Source organism: Trichomycterus rosablanca, chromosome 1 (assembly GCF_030014385.1).
Source record: "Trichomycterus rosablanca isolate fTriRos1 chromosome 1, fTriRos1.hap1, whole genome shotgun sequence".
NCBI classification, from domain to species: domain Eukaryota; kingdom Metazoa; phylum Chordata; class Actinopteri; order Siluriformes; family Trichomycteridae; genus Trichomycterus; species Trichomycterus rosablanca.
Window position 1 is genome coordinate 51,812,501 of NC_085988.1, and position 25,859 is coordinate 51,838,359.

Consider the following 25,859-nt stretch of genomic DNA (forward strand, 5'->3'; position numbering starts at 1 on the left):
CTATAGTATTCGAAAGGACTACAATTCATGTCAGGTGTGGGTCAATAATACTGGTGTGTGATCTGGAAGGTGATTGCACCTGAGCAAGTTTATAATGATTACTCTGTGGGATTGGTTACTTATCTAAACCTGTTATTTAACTACTTAAATTTTAATTAATCAGACTTTTATAGTGTAATTTCCACTTTGCTGATGGCTATAATGTGTGAATACAGCTTAAAATATTTTCATTTTCATTGTATATTGTGACAAAAGACAAGGATTAAGGGTATAATTCTTTTGTATAAACACTGTAGTTCACAACCCCCAGTGCCTATTGTACTGTAACCTTAAAAGGATTTGAAGTAAAATTTAATGGTTACAAGGTGAGATGAAGCAGCATACTGTATCTTTCCTCACAACCATATTATTGTAAGATGCTAGCCATTTAGCAAGGAAAACTGCCATGTTTTTGTGTGCTATGGTGGAGTAAAGAGCTCCTGGGCACATGACTAACGAGACTAAAGGGAGGAATGAAAACAAGTCTGCTTGGCTTTGTGTTTCTCAGTGGCATTAGAAACCTACTGTGATCACATATTTTCTATTGTGGGGTTCTATTGTGTTTTATAGATATTTTTGTGCCTTGTTTGCACTGTCATGTACTTTTATACACTGAATAAAATAATAATAAATGTAAAACATTTACTCATTGAATCATTTACTGATATAATGCATTATAGAGGAAGAAATATGCAAATCCCTTCAATTACTAATCACTAGCCCTAAATTGTCCCTATACCAGCTGTTTTGGAATGTGTTACAGGCCTGAAATGCAAGAACGGATGTACATTAATAAATTAAATTAAGCTGACCAGAAAAAAGATAGAATTTCTTGGATTCATATTGTATGCAATGAAATAAAAGTTATAGTAAATATAAAAAAAACTTTCTTGGACATTTTTTTTGTTTTTCTTATTTGCATTTTACATACTACCCCAGCTCCTACTGATTTGGGGTTGTATAATGCCCTATTGCCCTATTCTGTCCGGTTTGAAAGGCTGGGTTTATTTAGTTCATATTTAAGTTTTATTTAACTGTGGTGCTGAACTGACCTTGGAGAAAATAAAGGGTGAGCAGCAGGAGAAAGATAGCTTTGGACGTCACCTGAATCCACCATCTGAAGAAAAATGGGAAGAGGACTACTCGAACAATGCCCTTACGTGTTAAAGATGTCCATGGGCTCTCTGGTTTGGCTTTGGCAAATGCAGAGCCTTAAAAGTAAGTGTGAGATATCACAGATGTTAATACATAATTCAAGACTATTATATTTCATTTTTAATGGCATTAAAAACAAAATTTGGGCAACACATATTGCAGATCATAAAATATATTATTCCATTTAACTGGTTTTGGAAATCAAGTCCCTGTCTGCATTAAAACAATTTCAAATGCAATTAATTGAAATGTAATTTTTTTTTTTACATCTTAAAAGAGAATGTCTGCTCAAATACAGAGGGTTAATGTTTTACAGTGGCAGAAAGAAAGTGCTGAGTCACTTACATTTGCATAAAGTTAAAATCTCATCCGGCCCCACAACCTATCCACTGGATACCATTCCATTCAATCTACTATCCTTCAAACAATCTCCAAAGGCCATCTTCCTTTACTCCCATTACAGGGATCTATATCAACTCCATGCAATCTTTTAAGTAAAGTCTCACAAAGTTCTCTACTTGGTCCTCTTCTTTTTTCCATGTACACCAGCTGGTAACATCCTCCAACGACTTCACTTACCATTTCTATGCTGAAGATACTTGGCTCATCCCGTCATTTCTTCTTTCAGACACCCAAGTCTCAGCTTGCATTCCGGCATGTCTGGCAGATATCTCATCATGGATATTAGTTCATTATCTGAAACTTAACCCCAGTAAGGCTGAGCTATAATATATCCCCAGGAATATGTCTATATGCCAAGATGTAGTCATCTCTCTTAAAGACTTTCAGATCAAACCATCTGAAACTTTGCCGAGAGCCAACTATCCTTTTTAGTTTATGTTGTTTGACACAATCATGCTGTTCTATACAACATCAGAAAGATTTTTCTCTATGGATGCCACTGGGCCAACCTCTTAGTCATTTAGATGCTGGACTATTGAAACTCCCTTCTGGCAGCTCTTCCCATATCCACTGACACAAAATGCAGCTGAATGCCTGGCTTTCAATTAAGTAAAAAGCTGTCACATCAGCCATTGCTGTGCTCTCATCACTGGCTTCCTGTAACGGCCTGCAATAAATTTAAAACAATAAAGCTTGCCTAGAAAATCAAGAATGAACCATCCCTGACCTACCTTAAAGCATTTATCAAACCCCATTCTGTACCACATTACCTTTGAACCACAAGTCTGCATCAAGACTCTTCTCTGTATTGTCTAGTCGAACAGTCGAGTCTCTTGCTGTCATCATAAGATGATTAAAGACCTACAGTGTATCACAAAAGTGAGTACACCCCTCACATTTCTGCAAATATTTCATTATATCTTTTCATGGGACAACACTATAGACATGAAACTTGGATATAACTTAGAGTAGTCAGTGTACAGCTTGTATAGCAGTGTAGATTTACTGTCTTCTGAAAATAACTCAAAACACAGCCATTAATGTCTAAATAGCTGGCAACATAAGTGAGTACACCCCACAGTGAACATGTCCAAATTGTGCCCAAATGTGTCGTTGTCCCTCCCTGGTGTCATGTGTCAAGGTCCCAGGTGTAAATGGGGAGTAGGGCTGTTAAATTTGGTGTTTTGGGTACAATTCTCTCATACTGGCCACTGGATATTCAACATGGCACCTCATGGCAAAGAACTCTCTGAGGATGTGAGAAATAGAATTGTTGCTCTCCACAAAGATGGCCTGGGCTATAAGAAGATTGCTAACACCCTGAAACTGAGCTACAGCATGGTGGCCAAGGTCATACAGCGGTTTTCCAGGACAGGTTCCACTCGGAACAGGCTTCGCCAGGGTGGACCAAAGAAGTTGAGTCCACGTGTTCGGCGTCATATCCAGAGGTTGGCTTTAAAAAATAGACACATGAGTGCTGCCAGCATTGCTGCAGAGGTTGAAGACGTGGGAGGTCAGCCTGTCAGTGCTCAGACCATACACCGCACACTGCATCAACTCGGTCTGCATGGTCGTCATCCCAGAAGGAAGCTGACGCACAAGAAAGCCCGCAAACAGTTTGCTGAAGACAAGCAGTCCAAGAACATGGATTACTGGAATGCCCTGTGGTCTGACGAGACCAAGATAAACTTGTTTGGCTCAGATGGTGTCCAGCATGTGTGGCGGCGCCCTGGTGAGAAGTACCAAGAAAACTGTATCTTGCCTACAGTCAAGCATGGTGGTGGTAGCATCATGGTCTTGGGCTGCATGAGTGTTGCTGGCACTGGGGAGCTGCAGTTCATTGAGGGAAACATGAATTCCAACATGTACTGTGACATTCTGAAACAGAGCATGATCCCCTCCCTTTGAAAACTGGGCCTCATGGCAGTTTTCCAACAGGATAACGACCCCAAACACAACCTCCAAGATGACAACTGCCTTGCTGAGGAAGCTGAAGGTAAAAGTGATGGACTAAACCCAATTGAGCACCTGTGGCGCATCCTCAAGTGGAAGGTGGAGGAGTTCAAGGTGTCTAACATCCACCAGCTCCGTGATGTCATCATGGAGGAGTGGAAGAGGATTCCAGTAGCAACCTGTGCAGCTCTGGTGAATTCCATGCCCAGGAGGGTTAAGGCAGTGCTGGATAATAATGGTGGTCACACAAAATATTGACACTTTGGGCACAATTTGGACATGTTCACTGTGGGGTGTACTCACTTATGTTGCCAGCCATTTAGACATTAATGGCTGTGTGTTGAGTTATTTTCAGAACACAGTAAATCTACACTGCTATACAAGCTGTACACTGACTACTCTAAGTTATATCCAAGTTTTATGTCTATAGTGTTGTCCCATGAAAAGATATAATAAAATATTTGCAGAAATGTGAGGGGTGTACTCACTTTTGTGATACACTGTACCTATGTTCTTAAATGGAAACTAACCTATTGTACATATCTTCATTCTAGCAGGGTTCTAGCAGATGTGTGTTCTTAAGAAACTTGTATATTTTTATTGGAGTACAGAATGTTTACTGAGGAAGCAACGGTCACTTGACTGTAAATGTGGGCAGTGGTAGCACAGCTATTAAAATACTGGACTAGTAATCAGAAGGTTGCTGGTATATTTTAAATGTTGTTTGTAAACGTAATCTCTTCTTACCTCTTACTAGATCTACATCAATCAGGTCAGGCTTCACATGGCCAGTCTTCTTTGGTTTGTTCCTCAGTCCCTGCAAAGTAGCAGCATAGCATCAGGCATGCAAACACAACCACTATCTGAAAGCTGTCCTATATTGTCTGCTACACTTATAAATTACAGATAATTATCCAAACACTTATTCTAATTAGTCATAAGGGTGATTTAGTGCTCATAAATACCTTACACACATGTACATGCGTGCAAACATAGCCATAAATACAAACAAGGCTGGAATATTTCTATCTAAACCTATTCTGTGCCTTCATGCACAATCCAATGCATTAGTTAAGCAATTAATCATAAATAATTACAAAAGCAACATACTATGTCAATTGGATTCTTTAAATCATTATGTACACTATATGGACTAAAGTATGTGAACAACTCTCCTATTAATCATAAAGATATGATGTTTTAGCCGCACCTATTACTAAACAGCCCTTTTCCTGTTTTATTTTCTACATCAATTTATACTGTATACTGTAATAGTACAATGATTATACTTACAGACAATTAAAATATGACATATAGGGAGGGACCCATGCACACCAACACAGACTGTCTGTACACAAACTAAACCTTAACCACATGGTTCTTTAATGCTGATCTTAGACTCGTTTTACATTCCCAAAGAGCAAGGATCCTTAGACTAGGTTTACATTCCCAAAGAGCAAGGATCCTGTGCAAGTACAATTCTGGTTTATAAATACCATGTGTGTAAAATTGAGTGTAGAATAAAAAGGTTTTTAAGATTAAAATCTACTTCACACCAGATACATTTGATTTTGTATGAGGCTAAAGAGGTTACAATGTACAAGCTACTGTATTAGCAGCATGCCACTATAGCATTGGGAGAAATGTTTGGCAACTACATAATTTGTGAAATATAATGATGACAATAACAATAACTGATGACTATACAATTAATTTAGCTAGAAAGCATGTTGTGTTAAACAGCAGATGTTTCAGAACAGTAATCTTTCTGCTTGGAGTGTACTAATTATCCAGTACATTAAATATGGAGTAAATGCAAAACAGTGATTTGTGTAGTTTATTTTAAAGACTCCTGTAAAATGGCTTTGGATAAGGCCAAATCCCATTTACCAAAAAGTTGTAATATTTTACGACACAATATAAATATATAAATATAAATATATATATAAATATATAAATATATATACAGTGTATCACAAAAGTGAGTACACCCCTCACATTTCTGCAAATATTTCATTAGATCTTTTCATGGGACAACACTATAGACATGAAACTTGGATATAACTTAGAGTAGTCAGTGTACAACTTGTATAGCAGTGTAGATTTACTGTCTTCTGAAAATAACTCAACACACAGCCATTAATGTCTAAATGGCTGGCAACATAAGTGAGTACACCCCACAGTGAACATGTCCAAATTGTGCCCAAAGTGTCAATATTTTGTGTGACCACCATTATTATCCAGCACTGCCTTAACCCTCCTGGGCATGGAATTCACCAGAGCTGCACAGGTTGCTACTGGAATCCTCTTCCACTCCTCCATGATGACATCACGGAGCTGGTGGATGTTAGACACCTTGAACTCCTCCACCTTCCACTTGAGGATGCGCCACAGGTGCTCAATTGAGTTTAGTCCATCACCTTTACCTTCAGCTTCCTCAGCAAGGCAGTTGTCATCTTGGAGGTTGCGTTTGGGGTCATTATCCTGTTGGAAAACTGCCATGAGGCCCAGTTTTCGAAGGGAGGGGATCATGCTCTGTTTCAGAATGTCACAGTACATGTTGGAATTCATGTTTCCCTCAATGAACTGCAGCTCCCCAGTGCCAGCAACACTCATGCAGCCCAAGACCATGATGCTACCACCACCATGCTTGACTGTAGGCAAGATACAGTTGTCTTGGTACTTCTCACCAGGGCGCCGCCACACATGCTGGACACCATCTGAGCCAAACAAGTTTATCTTGGTCTCGTCAGACCACAGGGCATTCCAGTAATCCATGTTCTTGGACTGCTTGTCTTCAGCAAACTGTTTGCGGGCTTTCTTGTGCGTCAGCTTCCTTCTGGGATGACGACCATGCAGACCGAGTTGATGTAGTGTGCGGCGTATGGTCTGAGCACTGACAGGCTGACCTCCCACGTCTTCAACCTCTGCAGCAATACTGGCAGCACTCATGTGTCTATTTTTTAAAGCCAACCTCTGGATATGACGCCGAACACGTGGACTCAACTTCTTTGGTCGACCCTGGCGAAGCCTGTTCCGAGTGGAACCTGTCCTGGAAAACCGCTGTATGACCTTGGCCACCATGCTGTAGCTCAGTTTCAGGGTGTTAGCAATCTTCTTATAGCCCAGGCCATCTTTGTGGAGAGCAACAATTTTATTTCTCACATCCTCAGAGAGTTCTTTGCCATGAGATGCCATGTTGAATATCCAGTGGCCAGTATGAGAGAATTGTACCCAAAACACCAAATTTAACAGCCCTGCTCCCCATTTACACCTGGGACCTTGACACCAGGGAGGGACAACGACATATTTGGGCACAATTTGGACATGTTCACTGTGGGGTGTACTCACTTATGTTGCCAGCTATTTAGACATTAATGGCTGTGTGTTGAGTTATTTTCAGAAGACAGTAAATCTACACTGCTATACAAGCTGTACACTGACTACTCTAAGTTATATCCAAGTTTCATGTCTATAGTGTTGTCCCATGAAAAGATCTAATGAAATATTTGCAGAAATGTGAGGGGTGTACTCACTTTTGTGATACACTGTATATATATAAAGAATACAATACAATAAAACAAGAATCTGTCCTTTGTTTATTCATTTAAACATTTAACTGACAGAAGTACACATAAAAGATTTCAAATGTTTTCCTTGACCACCTTAAATTAAGTGGACTTTTAGACCACTCTGACTTCATACAAGACTTCAGATGTTCAGTTTGTAGTTCCCATTGTCTGATTTTCCTCTTCATGGTGCACCTTTTCAAAAGAAAACAGATCTGAACTGCTGGCAGGCCAATCAAGCACTTTTGTAGCACGTGCCTACCTTTGTCTTGCTGAAATAGCCAGGGACTTATTTTTATTACTTATTTATTACTATTTTAATGCCATTTGTATATGTTTTGGAAATAAATACAATAGTAAAATATATAATAAACAATGTATTTTTATAAATTTACAGCAATATTTAAAGATGTGTATGGGTGCTTTACACACTGATGCCTTTGGAAAACAATCTACAGTGTATCACAAAAGTGAGTACACCCCTCACATTTCTGCAAATATTTCATTATATCTTCTCATGGGACAACACTATAGACATGAAACTTGGATATAACTTAGAGTAGTCAGTGTACAACTTGTATAGCAGTGTAGATTTACTGTCTTCTGAAAATAACTCAACACACAGCCATTAATGTCTACATAGCTGGCAACATAAGTGAGTACACCCCACAGTGAACATGTCCAAATTGTGCCCAAAGTGTCAATATTTTGTGTGACCACCATTATTATCCAGCACTGCCTTAACCCTCCTGGGCATGGAATTCACCAGAGCTGCACAGGTTGCTACTGGAATCCTCTTCCACTCCTCCATGATGACATCACGGAGCTGGTGGATGTTAGACACCTTGAACTCCTCCACCTTCCACTTGAGGATGCGCCACAGGTGCTCAATTGGGTTTAGTCCATCACCTTTACCTTCAGCTTCCTCAGCAAGGCAGTTGTCATCTTGGAGGTTGTGTTTGGGGTCGTTATCCTGTTGGAAAACTGCCATGAGGCCCAGTTTTCGAAGGGAGGGGATCATGCTCTGTTTCAGAATGTCACAGTACATGTTGGAATTCATGTTTCCCACAATGAACTGCAGCTCCCCAGTGCCAGCAACACTCATGCAGCCCAAGACCATGATGATACCACCACCATGCTTGACTGTAGGCAAGATACAGATGTCTTGGTACTTCTCACCAGGGCGCCGCCACACATGCTGGACACCATCTGAGCCAAACAAGTTTATCTTGGTCTCGTCAAACCACAGGGCATTCCAGTAATCCATGTTCTTGGACTGCTTGTCTTCAGCAAACTGTTTGCGGGCTTTCTTGTGCGTCAGCTTCCTTCTGGGATGACGACCATGCAGACCGAGTTGATGCAGTGTGCGGTGTATGGTCTGAGCACTGACAGGCTGACCTCCCACGTCTTCAACCTCTGCAGCAATGCTGGCAGCACTCATGTGTCTATTTTTTAAAGCCAACCTCTGGATATGACGCTGAACACGTGGACTCAACTTCTTTGGTCGACCCTGGCGAAGCCTGTTCCGAGTGGAACCTGTCCTGGAAAACCGCTGTATGACCTTGGCCACCATGCTGTAGCTCAGTTTCAGAGTGTTAGCAATCTTCTTATAGCCCAGGCCATCTTTGTGGAGAGCAACAATTCTATTTCTCACATCCTCAGAGAGTTCTTTGCCATGAGGTGCCATGTTGAATATCCAGTGGCCAGTATGAGAGAATTGTACCCAAAACACCAAATTTAACAGCCCTGCTCCCCATTTACACCTGGGACCTTGACACATTACACCAGGGAGGGACAACGACACATTTGGGCACAATTTGGACATGTTCACTGTGGGGTGTACTCACTTATGTTGCCAGCTATTTAGACATTAATGGCTGTGTGTTGAGTTATTTTCAGAAGACAGTAAATCTACACTGCTATACAAGCTGTACACTGACTACTCTAAGTTATATCCAAGTTTCATGTCTATAGTGTTGTCCCATGAAAAGATATAATGAAATATTTGCAGAAATGTGAGGGGTGTACTCACTTTTGTGATACACTGTATATGTATGAATGGTTGTGAATGTATTTTGTTTGGTGGTGGGTAGTCTAAAATCAGCAGAAAAGCAAAACTTTTAGGAGGAACCCACAGTCAGTATGAGAAGGAGGTCCCCTAAACTCCTTTCATTGTAAACCTGCCCATCACACCATCAACCACTTTCTGTAATCCTCTATTCTAATAAGTGGTGACAAGACACCTAGCACATATACACAAGAAAGTATTTGAAATCAGCAGTACACACACACACACACACACACACACACACACACACAGAGAGACAAAGTAAACTAGGCAAAGGCCTAGCCAATTCAGCAGACAAAAACAAAATATAAAGATTACTGTTCCCTTTAACTTTAATACTAAAGTTTTACAAGTGAAATTTGCCATTTCTTGCTTGATACAAGACTTCAGCTGGTCAACAGTCAGTGGTCACTGTCGTCTCATTCTCCTCCTTATGCTACAGCCTACACTTTCAATAGGAGACAGATCTAGACTGCAGGCAGGCCAGTCAAGCACATGAATTCTGTATTTACGGTTTATATCTGCCGTTGCCGTGTCTACTGGCATCGTCTTGCTGAAATATGGATAGAGAAAAGACATCGTCTTGATGGCAGTATGTGTCTAAAATCTAAAATCAGTTGTACCTTTACACATATGCAAGTCACCCATGCCATGAGCACTGATGTACCCCATACCATGACAGATATAGCTACCATGGCAAGCTTTTGCACCTTTTCACATAACAGTCTGGTCCTTTTCATCTTTGGCAAAGAGAACGGCCATTTTTCCTAAAAACAAGCTGAACCATGGATCCATCTGACTAAAGCACACAATTTCACATTTTGATCTAAGATGAGCTTGGGCCCAGAGAACTCTGAGGCATTTCTGCATAGAATTATTGTTTGCAACTTTGTTTGAAATAGAATTTTACTTTTTGATACGGCAGCGGACTATGTTAAGTGATAATGGTTTTCTGAAGTACTCCAGAGCCCATGTGGCTATATTTATCACATTAACATGACAGTTTCTACTGCAATGTAATCTGAAAGCTGCCACAATAACCAGAAATCTTGTTTACCTGCCAGCCACACACACACACACACACACACACACACACACACACACACACACACACACACACACACACACACACACACACACACACACACACACACACACACACACACAGTCTTTATAAACCCTAATACAAAACTTCAGCAAAAAGGTATGGAGGAAACACTGACATACAAGACCCTTTACTGCAAATATTTACCTGCTCACTGACTCTGCTAGAGGTTATACCTGTTCTATGGCTATGCTATAGTGCTGTGCCTCTGGCATACTTCCATGTTTCAGTCTATTAACAGCAGCCCTTTGCCAAAAGTCCCTGGGGGAAAGGATCGAGTACTTCATTACAATGACCCTTGCATGGTCCATGCTACTTGTGTTTACACAGCGCTCCGCTGGTGGCCTCTCTATCAGTGAAACGTTACACACATATGCCCTATTAAATGTCTAATCACATTAAGCTGACTCAAACCTCCCTCAATCACAGGAGTGAAGAGAGTGGCACTGATCAAATGGCTTGATTATGGCTTCTCCTCTGTCCACTCTCAAACCTGATCATTTAGAGGAAAAGGGATAAAAGACCTTGTTGTTGGACAAAATATTAATAGTATTAAAAGACAAAATAAGGCAAATGTCAAAGGCACTGCTACAACAAGAATGCTTAGTCTTCATTAAAACAACAATTATACAGGGTGGGCCATTTATATGGATACACCTAAATAAAATGGGAATGGTTGGTGATATTAACTTCCTGTTTGTGGCACATTAGTATATGGGAGGGGGAAAACTTTTCAAGATGGGTGGTGACCATGGCGGCCATTTTGAAGTCGGCCATTTTGGATCCAACTTTAGTTTTTTTTAATGGGAAGAGGGTCATGTGACACATCAAACTTATTGAGAATTTCACAAGAAAAACAATGTTGTGCTTGGTTTTAACGTAACTTTATTCTTTTATGAGTTATTTACAAGTTTCTGACCACTTATAAAATGTGTTCAAAGTGCTGCCCATTGTGTTGGATTGTCAATGCAACCCTCTTCTCCCACTCTTCACACACTGATAGCAACACCGCAGAAGAAATGCTAGCACAGGCTTCCAGTATCCGTAGTTTCAGGTGCTGCACATCTCGTATCTTCACAGCAGACAATTGCCTTCAGATGACCCCAAAGATAAAAGTCTAAGGGGGTCAGATCGGGAGACCTTGGGGGCCATTCGACTGGCCCACGACGACCAATCCACTTTCCAGGAAACTGTTCATCTAGGAATGCTCGGACCTGACACCCATAATGTGGTGGTGCACCATCTTGCTGGAAAAACTCAGGGAACGTGCCAGCTTCAGTGCATAAAGAGGGAAACACATCATCATGTAGCAATTTCAAATGTCCAGTGGCCTTGAGGTTTCCATTGATGAAGAATGGCCCCACTATCTTTGTTCCCCATATACCACACCATACCATAAATTTTTGTGTTCCAACAGTCTTGGAGGGATCTATCCAATGTGGGTTAGTGTCAGACCAATAGCGGTGGTTTTGTTTGTTAACTTCACCATTCACATAAAAGTTTGCCTCATCACTGAACAAAATGTTCTGTGTAAACTGAGGGTCCTGTTCCAATTTTTGTTTTCAGTGCGCCGATCTGGGTCATCCTCATTGAGATGCTGCAGCAGCTGGAGTTTGTAAGGGTGCCATTTGTGAGTAGCTAATATCCGCCGAAGGGATGTTCGACTGATGCCACTCTCCAGTGACATGCGGCGAGTGCTACGCTGTGGGCTCTTGCTGAATGAAGCTAGGACAGCCACTGATGTTTCTTCATTAGTGACAGTTTTCATGCGTCCACATTTTGGCAAATCCAACACTGAACCAGTTTCACGAAACTTGGCAAGCAGTTTGCTAACTGTAGCATGGGAGATGGGTGGTCTCGTAGGGTGTCTTGCATTGAAATCTGCTGCAATGACCCGGGTACTGCATTCACCAGACATCAACACAATTTCTATCCGCTCCTCACGTGTTAACCTCTGCGACATGTCAATGGCTGTAAACAAAGAGAAGCTTGTAAATAACTCATGAAAGAATAAAGTTACCATTGTTTTTCTTGTGAAATTCTCAATAAGTTTGATGTGTCACATGACCCTCTTCCCATTGAAAAAACTAAAGTTGGATCCAAAATGGCCGACTTCAAAATGGCCGCCATGGTCACCACCCATCTTGAAAAGTTTTTCCCCTCCCATATACTAATGTGCCACAAACAGGAAGTTAATATCACCAACCATTCCCATTTTATTTAGGTGTATCCATATAAATGGCCCACCCTGTATAATAAACAACATAAATATATAATATACAACCTGTCAAAGTGCACCACCATCAGTATTTAAAACAGAAACACCATTTTTATTTCTAGTCAGTAGTAAATTTCCATATACCCCCACTCCTACTAACAAATACAATATATAATGACAATCCAAACTAATATGTTTGTCACAAATGATTTATTATTACTATATTTTATTAACTATACTAATTGCTAAATGTATAATTGTTAAATTGAAGTCAAATGCTTACATACACGTGCAAGGTAATTAAATGTTTTTGAAATTGTGATGATTTCTGTTCCTTCTTCATTATTCTGTACAATTTCTGCAATGGACAAGTTCAAATAGCAGAGGAAAGTCCCAAAGAATAATACCAATACCACCTTGCTTGATATTAGGTATAATGTTTAAGGCTTAAATGCCTCACCTTTTCTCCTCCAAATAAGCAATGTGGACAAGTAACTAAACCTTTGTTTTATCTGACCACAAAACTCTTCTTTTCAAGGCCTATTGTTTTTGGGCTATGTGATCTGCAACAACTCTAGTTCTGCTTTGCGCTATCAATTTAGAATACAAGAAAGAAGCATTTGCTTAATGCTTCTTTCTTGTATAGCAGCCTCTAAACCCAAGGTGATGAAAAGCTCAGTTAACTATGTACAGTGACACCTGTGTTCCAGCAACTTCTAGGTAAGACTTGTTGGTGGTGGTTCTTAAATTACATCTGACTATTCAGTAAAATTTCCTCTCAGCATAAGGTGACAGTTTGTTTGTTTGTTTTGTCTCTGAACTTGCCAGGACACTGTTGGACAATTCTTTGTACATATCAGATTAATACCTGAAGTTTGCAAAGTTTTTAAATACAAATTCTATAGACAAAATTACGTTTGAGCAAGAAGGGCCTGGGTTTAATTCTTTCTGTGTGGAATTTGTACGTTCTCCCCAAATCTGCATGAGTTTTCTCTGTCTTCACTGGTTTTCTCCTAGAAGTGCAAAGACATGTATTCAGGTCAACTGGAGATACTAAAAACTGAGTGTGACAGTTTTGACTCCCAGGTGTTATTTACGCTGACTGGGTGAGGAAAGAACTGGAGACACTCAGTACAGGCAAGGCTGCTGAGCCCGATGGAATCACTTTGAGACTACTGTAAACCTATCCCAACCAACTCTTTGTGGTGCTACAACACCTATTCCTTCTCTCCCTACATCTGCAAAAATTGTTTACCGAGGAAAATAAATAAAAATAAATAAAAATAAATGTGGTTGTATAAGTGTGTTCACCATCTTATAATTGGACGTTTAAAATTAATCAATCACATTCAAAATCATGTTAAATAGTAGTCATGAAATTAAAGCTGTGGTCTACAAAAAGCTTCAATGCATTAAACAGATCTTATTGACAGACAAAACATTTTCAAGGCATTTTATATACTAATGAAAAGACAAGAAGAAAACTGGTCCAGGACTCTGCCAAGTGGCCTACAGCAACATTACAAAAAGATGTAGAAATTTCTGGCAGGTACAGGTTTCTGGCTGGTTGTGTACGACATGTGACAACAATCTCCCAGAATTTTCAAATGTCTAAGCTGTGGGGTAGGGTGGTCTGGTGTAGAACAGAAGCCTTTGCTTACAAAGAAAAACATCCAAACCTGGCCACAGTTAGCAAAAACCAATATCAAGTCTGTCAAATGAAGCATGGTGGTGGCGGCATTATGCTTTAGGTATGTTTACCAGGGCAATTTTTGAACAAAACAGAAATTTCACTTTTCAGCACAACAACCACCAAATGCACACCTCCACATCAACAAAAGAATGGCTTTACAAGAAGTAGATGATGATGATAGCTGGGATTTATTGCCACGTCAGCCCGATTACAGCTATATGCATGTCAAGTTTCTGGTTCATATAATGGTAACAATGTTTTTAAAGGGCGGGGTGCGGCTTGGTACTCCCATCATTTCCTTTATTACATAAGGTGTACTAGTTTGACGTGTGTGTAAGTAATTATGTATTTTCCCTGGTAAGGTCTTATCGAAGAGATCTTTGATGTTGTCTGCACGGAAGTGTTGCTATCTTTGTGGCTGCAGGGTAGGACATTCGATCAGTATGTGTTTAATTGTCAGGGTCTCGTTGCAGCTTTGACAGGTAGGGGGTTCGTCTCCTGTAAGTAGGTGTTTGTGCGTCAATTGGGAGTGTCCTATGTCCTATTGTGTGGATAACTTGGTGATGTCAGTTCTCCATCTTGTAGCCTATTGATTTTATGTTAGGTTTGATTTCTTGGAGCTTGTTGTTGGTTTGGTTGTCCCATTTCTCTTGGCATTTTGTGTTTATGAAGGCTTTTATTTTTGGAAAGGTATCACCAGAAGTAGATCAAAGTTTTGTATAGCCCAGCAAGTGCCCAGAACTGTATTCAACAAAAAATCTGTGGAGTAACCAAAATAGGGGTGTTCACAGGAGATACCTTTACAATCTGACATAATTGGAGTGCTTTTGCAAGGAAGAGTGGGCAAAAATTGCCAGTAGTGGACAAAGATGTGGCATGCTGACAGACTCCTACCCAAAAAGCTGAATGCTGTCAAAAGGTGCTTCGACAAAGTATCAGTTTGCATATTTATGCAACTATAATACATAATAAGTAATTTTTTTAGTGGTCTGGTGGTGGAGGAGCCACTGCATTCTGCTAAGCACATAAACAAACTTATCAAAAAGCCAGCTCCGTCAACTAACTGACACTGGACTCACAGGAGATTTTGACTAAAAAGGATGTTAGCAAAATCAGTGGGTACTCAGAACAATTCTGTGCATCCCCTTGTGTCAGTATATCCATAAGCACCTTCAGCCACAGACTCATTCCTCCAAGATGCTCTAAGAAGCACTACTGGAGGTCTTTTCTGCCGGCTACAGTCCGGCTCCACAATAACTGCAGTCAACCTACCCTCCTGTCCACAGCATAAGCAATATGTCATCTAAAACATCAACTATTAGTACTACAGCATGTCATCTAAAACGTAAACAAACAGTAGCGGCAGCAGCAGTATCGCCGTTAGGTATCAAGCTACATGAAAAACAGCAAAAACTGAGAAAGTGTTAGGATTTTCGGAACATAAAAAAACGTAAATTCAATGTGAGAAGTTGTACGGCATTTCCCCACGTGGCTCTTTGTCTGGTAGGTGCATTCAAAATGGCGCCTACCGTGATCCCTTGTTAGGGACCCTCCAGATGTCTGCCGTAGGGGGAGGAGGGGCGGAGCCCTGGGCTTTTTAGCACATTTCATTGGCTCCACCAGCAGTGAAGGAGGAGGAGCCTAGCTTAGTTTAAAAAACCGCGCACTCAGACGCAAGGGTCTCTTTTCTTTTTGGCTGGCGATCATCTGGATTGCAGGAGAAAAGGAGCGCCGATCGGCTTAGCTCTGACATATATTCACAGATCATTTCTTACACTTAATAAAGTGTTTTTGAAGAGTACTTTCTGGATTCTCCGACTGCTTCTTCAAGGCCTCTCGACAAAAAGATTCGTCGTAACAAAAGTCAGTCCGAAAAAGAGTAAAAAGAAAAAAGAAAAAAAAAAGAACAAAATTCCAGCTATGAGAAACCGAAAATGAAACCGAAAATGGAGCGGCAGTAACACACGCGCACAGCGCCCAAAACCGGAAGTCATGTTTTACACTTTGGATACATTCATGACAGGAAACGGTAGTTACTCATTACACAAGGTCTATCAGTTCACAAGGTTATATCAAACACAATCATGGACAATTTAGTATCTCCAATTCACCTTACTTGCATGTCTGTGGGACTGTGGGAGGAAACCGGACAGTGCTAGCCACCCGGAGTAAACCCACGCAGACACAGGGAGAACATGCAAACTCCACACAGAAAGGACCTGGACCGCCCAACCTGGGGATTGAACCCAGGACCTTCTTGCTGTGAGGCGACAGTGCTAGCCACTTAGCCACCGTGCAGCCCTTGCTAGTAAGTACCATCAGGACTGTGCAGCATTTAAAAGTCTCCAACAATCAGGAAAAAAACCCAGCAAGATCCTGAATTATAAAATTCTAAATAAACTGTGAAATCAAAGTCACAGACATGCTGCAAGTAAAACAATTCTGGAGTTTTTTCTTCACTGTGTCTGGAATGCTGCAAAGCAATATGTAAATAGTACATTGGAATAAAAAAAATATTTTAGTACATTGGTTATTAGCTACTACATGATTTAGGTGTAAATACAGTGTATTAATTTTTATTGAATTTTACTCTTTTGCTGTGTTTATTGTGGTATGTGAAACTGGTATTATCTGTTGTGACATTTATAAAAATCTCTAACAGACAGAAGCAAATGGTATTCAGTCATTTATGCTGTTAAATTTTGACAGTTAAGCTTAGAGTGTTAGTCAGTGTGGCCAATATTTAATCTTCACCCGATATTTTTTACCAAAAACTTCAGGTCTAAATTAGGGGATTGATCACTATTCTAGTTTTTTTTTATTTTATTAATTTTTAGAACCGTTTACTGTTTTCTCTTTACTTATAAAATGTGTGAAAAAGGCTGGAGAAAGATTTATTTTGTGAATTTAAATTTCACGGTGTAAAACAAAAAGTTTCAAAGAGATACAAAGATCTTCTATAGGTACTGTAGGTCTTTAGCAGTGCCGGACCTAATGCTTTCTTTTTTTTTTTTTACTAAATGTGCACAACTGACGCACAGACTTCAAAATCAAAAGGGAGGCAACTCCATATTAAAGCCCACAGTTTTAAAAAGAGAAAATAAGTTATTTGAAAACATGTTTTTCTTTTACAAATGTATTGAGACACTTTGGTGTGACTCTCTTAACTGTGGTCTGGTGCATCATGTTAGCTTTTCATATTACTGAGATGCATCTGGAAATCCAATCTCGTATGCCTGGATGCATAGCCAGCTGATAGCACCACTGAGATTCAAACCTGGATCTCAGCAGTGGTAATAAATACTGATCTGAAAAATACCGTACAAATTTCTCAGTCACCTATTTTATGCAAAATCATTAGGAGTTAATAAAAAAATTTAAAAAACTAGTCTGACTGTTTTTGCCTTGGCTTGTCTTTAATTTCTGATCATCAAATCACATCTCTCTTACATTTTCATGCAACCCAAAACCACACAAATCAAGCACCCAGGAGTGCAAGACTAGTTTGGACAACCCAGAAGGAAGCAGCCACCAAAAAACACAAGAACTAGGGATTTTAAACTAACTCAGACCAGGCAGTTGCCATACTTACCCGCCTAATGAACTGCTCAGAGGAGTCAGAAAGGTGAAGAAGATTGGGAAAGGTTTGAACTGAAACAAGAAATGGTGCTGATGGCACAGTCAGTGCATAGCTAAATGCTGACCCATTCACATTTACAATCACACACAAATAAACTTAAGCAGACACTCATGGCCTAAGGGCCACAAGAAGCTCGTTACAACATGTGCTAGTTAAAGTGAAAATGGATAACAAATTGGAAGATGATAGAAAGAAGATGAAAAGAAAAAGAGGGATGAAGAAAAATGTATTACCTTGATTTCTCTTTGTTCAACAGACTTCTCCCATATCTGCTGGTCATATGCACCGATCTGAAAGAAAAGAAATGACACATCAGGTCCAAGGTTTCATGACATCCACAACTGCTTTAGTTACTAAAGCCAAATCATATAATGTCACAAGTTGAATCATTTTTATCACTAGGCTCAGCACAAGGCTGAACTACATTATGTACAGTGTTCCAATAATGTTAAGGTACTGGACTAGCACCCAGAAGGTCACTGGTTTAAGCCCCACCACCACCAAGATGTCACTTTTGGGCCCCTGAGCAAGGCCTTTAACCCTCACTGTATTAACTATTAAACATAAGTCACTGTGGATAAAATGTAAATGTATATTTCAGGGCCTAATTCGTCACACCCTGTGGGAATTTTAGAGAAAATCCTTTTCAGCAGGTTTTGTGAGTAAAAAGAAAACAAATGACCTGGTGGAAACTTGTGTGAACATAGAAAGAACATGGTAAACCACACCTTGACGGTGTGTGCGCCACCCAAAAGTGGAATTCAAAACAAATCCAAAATGTCAAAATCTGGGTTAAACGTGTGCAGTAACCCTATTTACCATAATAAAATGAGACACCTTCATGCATGCACATAGTCAAGAAGTCAAATGTCTCTGAATTGTGATTCAGAGATGTGTTGGCTATTTGTTCAGAGAACTATTAAAAGAGCTTAAAAAGAAAAAAAAATCTGAATGTTTGTAACGAAGTTGAAAAATACGTTATTTTATTTTTTATACCTGTTAAAAATTGGTTGAAACACTAAAAGGTGTGGCTAAATACATACTGCCATATAGTGTATGTTAAGAATATAAAGCTAAGTGGTTTTACTGTAGCCTAGAGCAAAGTGGTGATGAGATGGAAAAACTGTTTGATGCAGTTAGGCTTTGATTGTATGGCTTTGTATATCTTTACAATAACAAAATGAACTTAAACCCTGCATCCCCCTTCTGCAAAGACAATCAGTGGCCCCATGTCAATCACCTGCTCAAGAGTTGATTAAAACATGGGAGTAACAACAAAAGCCTGTCAGGGTTGACCAGCTTCGGAGATCACAGCTGTCAACATTGCTGTCTAATAGTGTGCATGTGTAAAAGTAGGGTGAAATGTGTTACTGGGTAAATAGGACATAGAGAATGAGGGAAGAATAAATTAAACAATGTGTGTACATGGATAGGCCGCGTTTAAGTGTGACAGTGTGCAGGCTCCTGAACACTTCAAACAATCTTTTTTTTCTTCGTCTCATATTACATATTATTAGAATTGTAATGCATAGTGCACACCTTAGAATAGCCTAATCATACACATTACATTTGTAACAACCAGGATAAGAACTGCATCTTAAACCACACATGAACATTACAATATATATAGTTTAACACTACGATTGTACTAGTTTGGTAAACTGCTGTTTGGTAAATTGTACAATTTGGTAAACTGCTTTATCATTGCAGTGATGTGAAAGTGTCACCTAACTAGAAAACGTCTGGGTTAATGGCATGTGTGCAAAAGGCTATGTTTATTTTAAAAAGATCATTAATCTTTCAGGTTCATTTTTACTCTCAGGTTACTTTTACTTTCACTGTCAGGAGAGCTTAGTGGATAAATGAGTGTACTGTATTTTCAACCACAACAGCAGCCACAAAATAAAAGAGAAAATGAATATGCTAAATGTTTTAACCCACTCAAAGTTTTGCAACAGCTTAAAGTTAGCAAAAAGGTTAAGTGTTTTCTGTTACTTAATCATCATACATTGTCAAAGTCCTTTGTCACATTCACACATTGTTGAAATAAATGAAATATAACTAAAATAAACTAAAATAGTTTTTAAAAAAATGTATTCAAATTTAATTAGTGAAACACCTTGTTCGTCATCATCATATAATTCACACACTATACTGTATGACCCCCACCTGACAATATTTACATTGCTATTTTACAAGTATGGCATTTAGCAGATGCTTTTATCCAAATCAAATTACATTTAAGGGTTAAAGCCTATGCTCAGGGGCAACTTGGCAGAGTTACAACTGCCCTACATCATCTAATAACATCGTGAAAAGGCACAGGTTGAAGCATAGGCTTTAACTATCCCTCCAACAGTTCAGAGCATAATTAAGCAGTAGAAAGTGTATGGCACCACCAACAGCTTACATAGACTGAGCCATCCATTCAAACTAGTTGAACAAAAAAGCAGAATATTGATCAGGAAAGCCACCTAAAGGCCAATGGCCATTTTAAATGACTTACAGGTCTTTATGGCTAAGATTGGTTGGTCTGTAAATGTAACAACAATCTTATAAGCTTTACACAAAGTTGGCAGATATGTAAGGTAGGTGAGCAGGAAAAAAGTCTCTTCTAAAAAATAATTTTATACTTTGCCACAAGGCATGAGAACCTTAAAGATTTTATGGTCAGATTAGACCAAGATTAAAAATGCTGACTCCAAATGCTATGCTTGGCGAAAAAAAGTTTTACGTGACAGCAGTAAAAGCGCTACTGAAAAGTTAATCATGGAAGAGTGGATTAGCTGGGCTAAGGTTTCTCATTTCTGCCGTACAAGAAGTAACCCGGTGTAAGTAGAATGACTGGGGCAGCTGGTGTAGAAGGCGGGTGTTTATCAGTGTTCTGGGGTGTCGTTTGCACACTCATGTGCAGCAATGGAAAAGTCTGCATCATTCATGAGCTTCATGCTAAGCTTCATCAAACATGTAGCAATGGTGCTTGGTAACAGACACATTGAAATAGAAAAGAACACGTATTGCTTTTTAGGGAGAAATTAGCAGAGAAGAGTAAGTAAAAGCGAGAGAGCTCTATTTAAAGTATTATTTTAAAAAGGCCATGCTTTACTGACATGTAAGAACAAAAGGACAAAGAAAAAAATCTACCTTAAAAAGTTAATCACAGCCAGTCAATACAGCTCTGATTAAATAAAATCTTCATTTTGCCCTCTTACTAATCGATGTGTTCATGTGCACAGAGGTACAACAAATGTTTTCATTTTGCCCTAGTGTACACAACATCTTCAAGAGTGATTTTCTTCTTTGTTTCAGAACTAACTGTATAACTGTATAACAAGTGGCAATTGCCTCAGGCACAGCAAGTAAAAACAACATATTAAAACATGAAAAAAGAATATATTCACAAAAACTATAAAATTCCAGTGTTCTTGTGAGGTTTCTGTTTTCTCACCAGCTAAATGTGCTTCAGTGTAATACAGCTGATTTAGGAAGTATGATGTGCACCATGTAATACACTCCTTATACTTTTAAATCAAGATTTTAATAATGATTTAATAAACTGCATAGTGCAGAACCCCTAGCCAGTCACTGATTGTGTAATGTATTCCATTTTAAGTGTAGTACATGTGGCAAAGTCATTTTAAGTAAAGTAGTGACTCCTGACTTTAATCCTTTTATTTTTTAATGAACACTTACGTAAGAGTTCCACCCAGCAATTGCTGTGCTTTTTAAAGAGGATCAAATACGTAACAGTGAGGTAATGGTTTTAGTCGGTCTGTCTAATGAGTCTGTGTTTTATATATCCAGACAGACAGACACACATATGTCACTGACAGCACATACACTTAGCCAGTACTATATAATCCAAACATATAAAAAGAGACAATGAAGCTGGGAAGAAGACAAAGAAAAAGAAAACCTAGGTAATCCAAAAAACATTCAAGACACTTCAATAATACACTTTAAAATATCATCATATTATTTTGTAAATCAGTAATTAATATAAAAATTCATTCTTTCACTCATTGTCTCTCATAATGCTGTATCCTGGTCAGGGTTGTGTGATCTGATCCATTCTGTGATTTCTGTCATGAGTAAGTAAATATAACATGTTGTTGAATGTGTAGCCTTGCTGGTTCAAGCCCCACTATCCCAGGTTGGCATTGTTGGGCCCCTGAGCAACGTTCCCTAACCATCAATGGCTTGGATTGTGTTTGGTCATAATTGCAAGTGGCTTTGGATACTTTGGCAGAATGTAGGATTGTTGCAGCTTACTTACATGGCCCAAACTTTTTGGTTTGTTTGGCTGTTTGGTCTGGTCTAATGTCATTTATTTAATTATCAAATAACTAAGTCCACTTCTATGAAGAACAGAGTTCAAATCTTGGCTATGCCATGGGTTGGCTTTGGGATTACCTCCAAACACAGCTCCACTTCCTTACATTAGAGTGACATTTCTAAAAAAATACATATTTAATAACTTAACATTGGTTTTTTGTATCTGCTTTTAAGCTACATAGTTAGACATACTGAGAAATATTTTTTACAAAGTGGCACCATTATTATTATTATTAAATATCATTATCATTTTAAAGAACTAGTCCTAATTTTAGCATAAAAATGCTGTACACCATGGCTCTTCACCTAACCTGGCAGAGCTAGAAAGTTGTAAACAAAAAAGTTATAACAAATAGAATTTATACAATTGAATTGTTTAAATGTTAGAGTTTTTCTATTCTGAGAGACTAAATTACTTGTAAATCTATATACTGTACATTCCCAGACTATGACCAAAACCAAAAGGGGTAGTAAACAATGGAGCACACTGCCATGTGTGTCCATTCCTTTTTGAATGTGTGCAAGTGTTTTATGGCTGGACAAAGAGTAGTAATTATAAACTGGATTGTCTTAATGGAGCCTATAATGCCTATAGAAAATCTATTTTATACCCCATTAAAATGTAACTTTTTTGTCTTACAGCCTGAAATCAAACCTTTTAAAAATCTTTGCAGCTTTATTTACACATTTGCTTTACAACTTTTAAATGACTAGTTAAAAAGGAAACAGTTCTGACAAATAAAAAAAAAAAAAAAAACCCAGAAAAACAGGGTTGGAAAAGTCATCAGTCCCCTGGCTCTAGAACTTTGTAGAGCCACATTTTGCTTTAATTACACCCATCACTCTGTCTGGATATGTCCCTACCAGCTTTGCACACCTAGACTGGGGAATATTTGCCTTTTCTTCCTTGCAGAATTGTTTGCATTTGGTATAATTTCATGGTGACCGTCAATGCACTGCTATATTTAGGTTCATTTACAGATTTAGGTCAAAACTATAACTTGGCCACTGAAGGACATTCACCTAGTCTTACTAGGTCCATAAGCCACTGCTTTGTTTTTCTGATGATGTGTTAAAGGTCATTGACGTGATGCAAGGTAAACATTCTGCCCATCCTCAGCTGTCTGACCACATGTTTTCCTTAAGAATTTGGACGTTTTTGACATCGACCAATTCTGTGATGTTTGTTTTTCTCCAAACATACTGATTGGAGTTTAGTTTTGTACTGAATTTGTACCAATTTTGTCCTTCAGCATGACAGTTTTTTGGAGCAGCTTCTTTCCTGCCACCCTGCCATACAGGCCAGCTTTGTGTAAAGCTTGTAGGATTGTTGGTTGTAGCCTTTGTAGATCTGCATTTGTCTGCATTCAACTTGCACATTACATAAATGTAATTTCAAAAAAACCAGGGAATTCCTTTTACACTTTTTTCTTTGAAGTCAGGTGTTATCCTTGAAGTCAGGTGTTTTTCAGGTCTTATTTTGGAAGCCAGATAGTTTAATTGTTTTTCATCAGCTTTATTCTGAGCTTTCACATGAAAAGTTCATAGTCACACAAAATCAGCTCCAGGCCAGGTCATTGCAATTAAAATTGAGCTTTTTCATCTCACTTTTTTAAAGAATGTAGTTGATCTGGTTTCAGTAAACTCCATTTGGTGATGTGCAGGGTGTCAATACGTTGTTTGGTTGCCTAAAGAATGTATTAGTAAAAAAAAAAAGAAAAAACCCAAAACAAAAGTTAATTAGTTGTTCTGCAGCTTCATTTCTGTTTCCAAAGTAGTGTTGGCCAACTTTCTGTCCTGATTACTGACTTTGGCATTCCAGTCTCCTATATTCAGCAGGGCATCTTGTCTGCAGGTCCTGCAAATTTCCTTTTGATCTTTACCAAAAATAACTTGTTGCAACATAAACCTGAATAAATGTAACGTTGAATGGTTGTGCATGAAATCGGATTAACTTCTGTCTGTATCAGAGTCACTTTACAGCACTGTATCCACTAATGTACTTGTTGAGACTGTGTACAAAAGTGAAAGCGTTCAGCTTACTTCAACAAGTAATACTAAGGATATAAATAAACAAAAAGATATGTCCACATGGAGGTGGTAGCTGCGCCACCTAAGCAGAGTTCCAATCTCATCTGAGTGCCCATACAAAAGCACAACTGGCAGTGCCTGTATGTGATCTCTGCTCTCTGTTCAAGACTCCTGCAGTAGCAGGGGAGAAAAGAAAAATACAAACAACACAAAGACCAATAAAACTTTAAGTGAATAAATCTTATATATAAGTATTTAAATGTAAAACAACCCATTATCTTACACCACACTTACAGGCACGCACAAAACCGCTGGTCTATACTTGTACATTTAGCCTACACTAACAACAAAAGTTATTTTCAGAGTTGCTTCCTAAAATTTGTCCCAGTTGACCATTAGTCATTGACACAACCCTGCAGCAAGCAGTGTGTCCAGCTTTGTTCGTAGTAGCCACTCAAGGACAACAGGCTTAAGACCACATCTGACCATGAGCTTGTTGGACATACCATTTAAAAACCAAAGGCATTAATAGGTACTTGAGTTTAAATTGGCTTCAGTCATCTGGGAGGACACTCAACAAGATTTTGAAAGGGTATTTGTTGGGGTTTATGTCAGGGCACTGCACAGGCTGCTGGAGTTCCACCATACCAAACTGGTTTACAAAGCAGGGACCATGAAGATGAGTGGAAAAGATAATGAGTACAATCATGCTGAAACAGTATAGCATCTTAAACAAAAACAAATCTTGTCGTCAGAAAGTTGGAAGCATATAAATGTCAGAAATGGTAAGCCGGAAAGACATGACAATTTTGTTATCTTTCTGCACCCCAACTGTAAACTAATGTAGATAATTATGAGATAATTAACAGTGCATTTTTTCAAGTGCACTCGTAGCCCAAACATCTCATTGCTGGTATTTTTGTAATATACGTGCATTCCAAGGATTTACATGCTTCTATAACACCTTCTTGTGCTGATCGGTTAAATACTGCATGTCAGCTCTGTTTGTTTCTATTGTTTACAGATCCTGGATCACCATACAGACCAGTATTTTACCTGATCACATATTGTATTGTTAGCTTGTAAAATGTGAGGATTTCTGGAATCACCAAATATTAAAATATACGTTCTTGGAAAAAATATATATATACACATTAGTACACTTTCTTTATGCTATGAATCACAAGCACAACTGTTCATGGTAAACTATTTTTGACTAATAATTTTAAGGTCATAATTCTGATATGACAACATCAGCTTTTAAATTGCTTATATTGGTTGATAAAATAAATTGCTTTTTGTAGTAAACTTATGTGTTTTGGTGAATCTATACACCTAAATGTCTAATGTGCCTAATTATCTATTGCACAGGAATTAAATGACTGAAACCTTGATACCAATGTGCATTTGTTCCATTAGGACATTCATTTATGTAATGGCAGTGTTGGGGGTCTCTATCATGTATATCAAAACAAATGGAAGGTAATCGAGCCACACAGGGCACAGTCTAAGTGAGGATCAATTACATCCCTCCTCATCTGATTTCTTTCTCTCTTTACTAAACACTGTGTGCACAAACATTTTTGGTTGTGTTATAATCTTTACATTTTTCTATTAATAAAGTGATGAAGCTTCCTTAAAGTTCTACAAA

The 25,859-nt window shown here is 38.8% G+C and overlaps 1 protein-coding gene across 2 annotated transcripts in view; it reads right to left on the bottom strand.

The window, feature by feature from the left end:
- Nucleotides 1-25,859, bottom strand: part of LOC134312356 (protein PHTF2-like) — a 62,167-nt gene that overhangs the window by 15,130 nt on the left and 21,178 nt on the right. For both annotated transcript variants that reach the window (XM_062994241.1, XM_062994249.1), the window contains exons 3-6: nucleotides 18,076-18,132; nucleotides 17,795-17,806; nucleotides 4,297-4,366; nucleotides 1,092-1,250 (exon numbers count right to left, since the gene is read on the bottom strand). In XM_062994241.1, the coding sequence (XP_062850311.1) occupies nucleotides 1,092-1,250; nucleotides 4,297-4,366; nucleotides 17,795-17,806; nucleotides 18,076-18,132 (298 nt within the window). The remainder of the gene's footprint in view (nucleotides 1-1,091; nucleotides 1,251-4,296; nucleotides 4,367-17,794; nucleotides 17,807-18,075; nucleotides 18,133-25,859) is intronic.